Source organism: Propithecus coquereli, unplaced genomic scaffold, assembly GCF_000956105.1.
Source record: "Propithecus coquereli isolate 6110/MARCELLA unplaced genomic scaffold, Pcoq_1.0 Scaffold590, whole genome shotgun sequence".
Classification (NCBI taxonomy): Eukaryota; Metazoa; Chordata; class Mammalia; order Primates; family Indriidae; genus Propithecus; species Propithecus coquereli.
In genome coordinates this window covers 281796-289788 of record NW_012151841.1, presented here as the reverse complement: position 1 = coordinate 289788, position 7993 = coordinate 281796, and the positions used below count along the sequence as shown (strand labels likewise).

The following is a 7993-nucleotide window of genomic DNA, read 5'->3' as shown; positions in this document are numbered from 1 at the left end:
TTGTATGCTGGAGTCTAAAATTTAAGGTAGATCCTTATACCATTTCCATCTAGTCCAGGATGGCAGATAGATCTCTCTCACGCCACGTCTGGTTGATGGTGTATGGCAGGGATGGTGAACAGGGTTCTGGGGCTACTTCTAGGCTTCAGAGGAAAGAAATTGATCAGCGATGTTTACCAGGAGCAAGGGGCTGGGGAGAGGTAGCAGGAATCGCCCATCCTTGAACTGCCCATGATTCTCTGCCTGGCCACACGTTAGAACCATCTGGGGAACTTTCAAAAGTCTGGCCACCCATGGAGATTCTGATTTGGTTGTTCTCTGAAGTCTTAGATCAGTATTTCTTTTCTTTTCTTTTCTTTCTTTTTTTTTTTTTTTGAGACCGTATCTTGCTGTGTTGTCCAGGCTGGTTTCAATCTTCTGGGCTCAAGTGATCCTCCAGCCTCCCAGCCTCCTGAGTAGCTGGGATTACAGGCACACAGCACTGCGCCAGCTGTCGAATCAGTGTTTTCTTCAAGTGCCCAGGTGATTCTAATGCACAGCCACTCGTCTAATCCTTAGATGATTTCCCTGAAGCACAAACCAATTTTAGGAAGACAGGAGATGTTCAATTTGAGATGTGTTAAGTTTGAAATAATAGCAAGACATTCCAAGTGGGAAAGGAAGAGCCAGTGAGAAGTTGGAGATAGCAACCTGGGAATTATTTTATCAACATCGCATTATTACTTGAAACCCAAGAATGAGTTGCTGAGCTTTTCAAGGGAAATTAAAATTTAGGAAAAGGCTAAATGTCAGGCATGCCCAACCTGCATGAAGTAGTTTCCACACAATGTAGACATACTGAAAAGATGCGGGGGCTGTCCTAGGACCCAAGAGCAGGGATGCAGCTGCTGGGGTGGAAACTGGGGACTTCCCGCTCACCATGTGCATGCCTTCTGCCTCCCTCCCTGACCCTCTCCTGTCTTTCACTTCTCTCACCAGGGTCCGCCTCTCTGCTTGCTGTCCCTGTGGGGGGTGAAACACAGCCCCTGACAGCTCCCAAAGTTGACATCTTTCAGCTGCAGCATCTCAGAGAGGGGCTGCCTTCCTGCTTGGTCCCAGTTCCAAAACCCCTAGCGAAGGAACTGTGGCTGACCCAGCTTGGGACAGCTGTGGCCAGTGTGGGGGGAGGGTCGGGTCCTGTGGGGTGACTGCTGGGTGTGGGGGTTGGGGGGTCTGTTTCTGCAGGAGCAGGAGCGCTGGGCAGACAAAGCTGGGGTCTCCTTTCCTCTCACTCTCCAGAGACAGGCAGAGCAGAGGGCAGGGGACCAGGGGAGTGTGGCCTTCGCGAAAACCACTGAGCGGCCCAAGGCGAGCACATGTAAGACCAGCCCCACAGAGACAGTGGAGGAGAGCCGGCTCAGCGTGGTGACTGTGCCACGGTCTGGCTGCTCTCCTTCGGGGCCGGGTTTCGGTAGAACAGCGCTCTTAGTAGGGAGGTCCTGCATCGGCTTCAGGAGTCTGTGAGCCCCCGTAACTGTGACGTGTACATGCTCAGGCCTGTATTCCGGGGAGAGAGGCTGTAGCTTTTCTCTGAGTAGAGTTTCTCTGAGGAGGTGGGAGCAAATTCCAGCAGCTTAAGGAGTGGGGAGTGAGGAAGTAAAGGTGGGGAGCTGGTCTCCCCTCCCTCCGGTAGCCTTCCCGAGCTTACCTCCCGGCTCCCCGTGGATCAGTTTCTACGTAGAATGTTGATCCACTCAACCCTAAGCAAGTGGGTGTTGACTTTTAGTTCAGCGACTCATGTAGCAGATAGGCAGTAATAGTTCAACTGGCAATGAATCATAAACTCCTAGAAGCTTAAGTGTTGACTGTTCTCATCTCTTCACGTTTATGTCACATCTTGTCACCCAGCAGCCAGCTCCTAGAAGGCGGGTGTTTTCACCTCCACTCTGGTGTGTTGGTCTCTTCTTATATTCACGGGGATGCTTCCTGTTGAAAGTTCAGAAACTCAGTGCCAGCAATACTATTTCCCCCAAAAGGAAATAGTATTGGCCCTGGGAACTGGGAATTTCAAGGCACAGCTGGATTTAGAGGCTCAAGGAGTCTTCAGGGCTCTGCCTGTCTGTCTAACTCCTGGCTTTCCTGGGAGTGTCGGCATCCTTCTTAGGCCCTCATCACGTGTCAGGAAAGGTGACTGCAGCAGCCACAGTCCGCGTCCTTATCTCTGGCGATTTGCAAGTGAGAGACACCGTTTCTCTGCCTGTGCTCACGTTCCAAATCTCATGGAAGTCCTCTGCTTGGTCACACACTCACACCTCACCCCATCGGTGGGTCAGGGAAGTGGGTACTATTTCTGGCCAGGCCACATTTGGCTGCCTATTCCTGTGGCCGCAGTGACTGAGAATCCCCTCGAACACCCTGGTACAGGGAAAGGGCAGGCCCCAGTGGAAAGAGGGTGCTGGGCAAAGACAACAGATGCCCAGCGTTGTGACCTAGTAGAGAAGTCACCAGAACTGATGGCGAGAGTGGTGGCTTTCAGCGTGATGCCTGTATAGACTTCGCCGTCAGCCAGAAAGCCCTGCAGCGTTCGGAGCCCTGGAAAGGATGGAGCCTTCCCGTGGTGCAGTGGGACAGTGGCCTAGAAGGTCAGGACCCTTTTGGAAAATCTTGCACGCAGGTGTTGATTTTAAACCAGGCCCCTGGTTGTCAGTGAGGGCTGCCATAACTAAACAATCAGCTCAGGTCAGCATACACCCTGTTCTCAACACCTCGGGAGACAGCCTCGCAGACCCAGCTTTGCAATTATGCTCTGTATTTTTTTTGGTAAGACTTTGGGAGGAGGTTGCCGTTGAATTGGGAGGCAGGGTGGTTTTTACTTAATGACCTGTTCCTGAGACATTGCTGTGTGGTGGGCAGGGTGAGGGCGCGAGCATGTTCCCACCAGCCACTGGTCAGGAGACGGGTACTGGCTTGTGGGAGAGACAGCTGGACACACAAAGAGCCACAGGCCAGCCAGTGGGAAGGGCCTGCAGAGTCGTGCTGAGTTGTGTCTGGAAGGAGCTCCCAAGGCTGTTCTTTCTAATCACAGTTCTCCTTGCCTGCCAAATGCATCCCGGACTCTGTGTCTCAGTTCGCCTTGTTGAGCCCACATGGGTGGCCTCCCCCACTCCGTGTTTCAGCTAGTCCTGTCCTCTTCTCAAGGCCAGTGCCAGCTCCGTCTCTGCAAGGTCTTCTCAGCCCCACCCTGCGCAGGGCCTCGGCATGCGAGGTTCAGCGGGACGGGCGGGAGCTTCAGCATTAGGCAGACTGGTTCGAGTGCTGCCCTGCCCTTAACCTGCCCGAGCCTCAGAGTCCTGCGCCATCAAAAGGGGACGTTCCCACCCAACCAGCAGAGTTCTTGGACGGCCAAGGGAGATACGGTGTGTGAGGTGCTCGAGCATAGCGTGGTGGTTTTCTTTCCCTGGACCATTGCAAAGAAAGAATGGTTTCGGTCTGTGTCGAATGACATTTCGTTCTGATTTACAGGATTAAACCCACCCTTAACTGTATAGTGGAAATCATAAAGTTCACCCTGGAAGGGATGTGACACATTGTGGCACAGATTTGATTATTTGAATCTGATGAATGGCAGCAATTTTCTGGCCTGGTGAGCGCTGTGGAGCTGCTTCGTTATTGATGGGGCCTCTGTCCACAGTGGGCGCTGCCGCAGACCCAGGAACCACCGGGCAGCGGAGGTTTTCTTTTATACGTGACATTGTGATTGCTGAGGAATCTTAAAACTTGCTACGGAGGAGGCGCAGTGTTCCCAGATTGAAAGGCGGGGCTGTGGGGTTTGTGGTCTGCCGTCTGCCTGCCTGGTGCCGGCGAGGTACACTGAGGAGAAATTAAGTCAGTCCTTCATTTGGAGTCATTGCTGTCAGCTAAGAATTGGGAGCTAAGGGTCCATGTGGCTAGAACCCCAGGACCCCATGGGTAAGGGCCACCTTTGCTTCCTTGCGGCTTGGGGGCAAGGTGGTTGTGCTGCGTTGGGCCGGTCACCCGGACTCAGGGAGCCTCAGTGTTCTCGCCTGCAGGACGTGGCTCACAGGGGCTCTGTGAGCTGACGGTGGGGAAGCACCCACGTGGTGCACATCCACTGAGCGTGTGTGCTCTTCGTCCTTGCCCCGGTGCCTGGCATAGTACCTGCAGATGCTGGGCGCAGGTAGCTAGGCGATGAATGCTGAGCATCTGTAGAGAGGATGGAACGGGACACAACGGAAGAGACTGGCTGGCCAGCAGCCCAAAGTGACAGAGAGTGGGCTGCACGAGGCGGTGAGCATGGAGACGGGACCAAGGCTGAAGCGGAGAGGCTTGGAGGCCGTGCTGGGTCTCTCGGAACTCATCGCGTAGGAAGGGGGAACCAGCAACATTTTTAAAGCAGAAAACAATCATGATTAGGGCTGTTGTCATTGTTTTAGGAAGATCAACTCTGAAAGCGCTGCAGAGGGTGATGAGGCTGGCGAGGTGTGAGGGCAGAGGAGGAAGACCTGCGAGTGGATGGCGCCCTGAGCAGGGCCAGTGGAGGCCTCGGGCTGAGCAGGGCAGTAGAGTGTGTCGGGGGGACTGGCTGAGTCTAGAGGCCCCTGGAAAGTACAGTGGACAGGCCGTGGGGACAGATTGGATGTGGGGGTACGAGGGAATGGCGAGAGCTCAGGAACGACTGGCTTGGAGGTTTCTAGCTTCGGTAACTGGGTAGGTGACGATGGCAAAAGCTGAGAAGGGGAGGGGAAGAGGAGGTCTGGGGCAAGGAGGATTCAGATCATGCACTCGGGTGAGTTGATGACTGCCACGTGTGTGCACACCCACAGGGGACTGTGTGACTCTGCAGCGCTAGCCCACCTTTCTGACTCCTCTAGGAACTTTAATCACAAACACGGGGAATTCGACCCATCGACAGAATCTAGAACAAACTGTTCTTGTCATTCCAGAGTCACCTCGTAGTCCTGGGGGCTGCTAAACCAGAGGAAGTAGATTTCACAGTTAACACAGATTCACACTGTCCCCAGCCCCGTGAGCCCCAGGAAACCTGGGTGTCACTATCTCTGTGGTCTCTGAACTGGAGGAGGCCCCCAGCCTGGAGTTCAGAAAGTGGGCTCTGACATGGCATATGGTCAGGCCTCTGCAAGTTTGGCTTTTGGTTTTTTTTTTTTTGGCAGGGGGAGGGTAGCAAGTTACATAAACAGTATCAGCAGCGGGGGACCTTCAAATCATTTGACTCTCGGCTGGAGGAGGCTCAGGCTGGGGGGGTCCAGAGCTACAGTCACAGACCTGGCCAGGGGAGGAGACAGCCCTCTAGTTATCTTGGGACCATCACTCCTCAGGGGCCTGGGACCAGGCTGGCCCTTTACGTCTGGTATCTGCCTGGTTGGCTGGAGACAGTGGTGGCTGATAAGGGAGTTGACATTCCTCTGGACTGGACCACAGGCAGGGACCACCCCTCCCCAGAGAGGTCCCTCCTATTCTGTAGGGCGGGGACTTGGGCCAGGGGTGAGCAGGGAAGGCCAGAGGAAAGCGAGCTGGAAGTGAGCTGGCAGATTAGATGCAGAGGGTATTTTTCTCATCCAGAAGTGTGCTCCCTCCCAGTGTCTTAGTCTGCCTTTTATTTTCCCACTTTCAATAAAGAGGGCAGGTACCAAGAAACATTTCCCTGTCACAGTGCTGGAGGCAGCAGGGTGGTGGGGGCTCTTGGTCCCTGAATAAAGGGACCATCACTACTCAGCCCACTGCTGTCATGAGGCAATATAGGGCCAGTGTCACCGGATGTTTAGTTTTCAAGAAAAGCTAGGAATCCAGATTTAATGGAAAGTCTCCCAGTTGGCTTAAATGTTTAAAAATAAACACTGCAGGCCAAGCGAAGTCTGCTGTGGGCCGGACGAGGCCCAGGGGCTGTGGCGAATGTTCGCGGGGCTAGCCCGGCCTCTCTAGTCCTTCCTGGCTGCAGCACACTGCGAGTTACCACCCAGGGGAGGAGAGGATACTAGGCAGGAGCGGACTGAGCCTGTTCCAGATTCTTCTCTGACATGAGCCTGAGTGGCTGGGGCCGGCCATGTCTCTTCCCTGGAGTCCACCTTCTTTATCAGTGCAGTAAAGGCCAGGGCTGGATCCGTGGTTTTCAACGTTTTTTTTCTTAGCAGCACAACTTTGTTTCAACTCAATCTTACAATGCGCGAAATGGATTAAGAACCAGAGCTGCTCCAGTTGCAGGGAGAGTCTGGAGTTCTGCCCTCCCCCACAGGGGCATCCCTGCCAGCCCCACGGAGCATGGGGGCGTGACTGCCCCCCTGCCGGCTGGCTCCCCCAGCCCTGGCACACTGTGGGTTGAGTGGGAAGAGAATGGCAGCCGGAGGGGGGCAAGCCATAGCGGGTCTGCCTCACTGCCACAGGGCGACCGGCCAGCCACTGGGTGCGGCTGCCGTTTCCTGGGGCTTTCCGTGTATTTTTGCCTCCTCACGTCAGCCCCCTAAGGTGTGCATCGCTTTTCCTATTTCACAGGTGAGTAAACCAAGACACAGAAAGGGGAAGTGAGTTTCCCGCAAGGTCACTCGGCTGTGAAGCGAAGGAGATTCCACTCAGGCCTGTGAAACCTCCCAGGCTGCCCCCTCCCCGCGGGCCTCCCTTGTTCTTCACCGAGGGCCGCGCTGCTCCCGGGGCAGTCCCACGGTACATGTGGCTCCTGGGTCCCTAATGATGGCTTCCATCCCTTGCGTTTCTGTGGCATGCTTCAGTTTACAGAGTCCCTTCAGACATGATCTCATTTTGCTGGGGTCAGGCTTGATTCATCTAAGCAGGATTCTCCTTTTTCTCACCGTGCAGGAGGCAGAACCGTCTGAGCCCAGAAGTGCTGAGGTAACGAGGAAGCCCAAGGCGACTGTTCCTTCCACAAACAAGAGGCCCAAGAAGGAGACCAAGAAGAAGCGGTAGAAGAGGAGGCCTGAGGAACCAGGCGGGCAGGCAGGCGCGTGGGGCCGGCCCTCCAGGAATCAGCCTCTCCCGCTCCTTCTCTCCGTCCCAGGCTCAGGGCCAGAGATGGCTGCGACACCCTCTGACCACAGGGATCTGGACAGTCATGACAGTCCCCAGGCTCCCGTGGGGCAGACCACTGCTCCCTCTTCCTTCTGCTTCCATGATGGTTTAGTAGAGTCAAGGGGACCGAGACATGCTGTGAGCAAAACTCTGTTAGGAGGTTTGTTCAGAAGTCAGGTCAGCTCACAGAGTCACGTTTTCTCACTTAATCATGGTGTCCAGCCTTTAGTCACCCCCTTGTGGGTTTACACTACATTTTGGAATCATTATCTAACCCCGACAAGCACGCCCTCTCCCATCACGTGTGTGCTGCAGCTCTCCTGCCAGTCAGTCACCTTCGTCTCTGCTCGTGCGGATGGAGCCAGGCCTCACCTGTTGGTCCAGGTCAAGATGCCATGGCCACACAGTGCTAGTGATCCCACCAGCTGTGACAGCCAGGTCTGAACAAGGCTGGCGTGAGAGCCTGGAGAAGGCCTGGGCCAGGGCGATGCCTGTTTCTCCTCCAGCAGGTGGAAGGGATTTGGCTGGATGAGTGCGTGTCTCTTGGGCACAAACCTTCGAGCCTCTGAAACGAGAGGCTTGTCAGTTTCAGACCAGCCCCTTCCAGCCCGTCCCAGCGTGTTCAAGGTGTGCCTTTTGACTTCCACCTCTGCATCCCCCCCCAAGTCTTTTATTCCCTGCCCAGTGAGGAGAAGTTACTGGGGGAGAAAGGGTCAATAAACTGTCCCGCATGCTGAACCTGCCTGTGTGTCGTCTGCTGTCGGGGAAAGGGGGCGCCTGGGCCCCTGCCTGGGGGTGAGGAACAGGCTCAGCCCCAGAGAGGTGGGAGAGTGGGGGCGAGGATGGCCAGAACAGGGGGCAGCTTTGGTCAGAGTGGCTATGCAGGCCGATCCATTCTGGAACAAGTTTTCAGGAAGGGTCCAGCCACCTGCTTCGTGTGGCCCTTAGTCACTGG

The 7993-nt window shown here is 55.1% G+C and overlaps 1 protein-coding gene across 2 annotated transcripts in view; it reads left to right on the top strand.

The window, feature by feature from the left end:
- The window catches only part of MANBAL (mannosidase, beta A, lysosomal-like), a 29155-nt gene extending 21400 nt beyond the window's left edge, over positions 1 to 7755 (top strand). For both annotated transcript variants that reach the window (XR_001138081.1, XM_012658946.1), the window contains one exon: positions 6829 to 7755. Coding sequence is in view for 1 of the 2 variants with exons in the window: in XM_012658946.1 (XP_012514400.1) it covers positions 6829 to 6936 (108 nt within the window). In the remaining variant the exon portion in view is untranslated. The remainder of the gene's footprint in view (positions 1 to 6828) is intronic.
- The last annotated feature ends 238 nt before the right edge of the window (positions 7756 to 7993 follow it).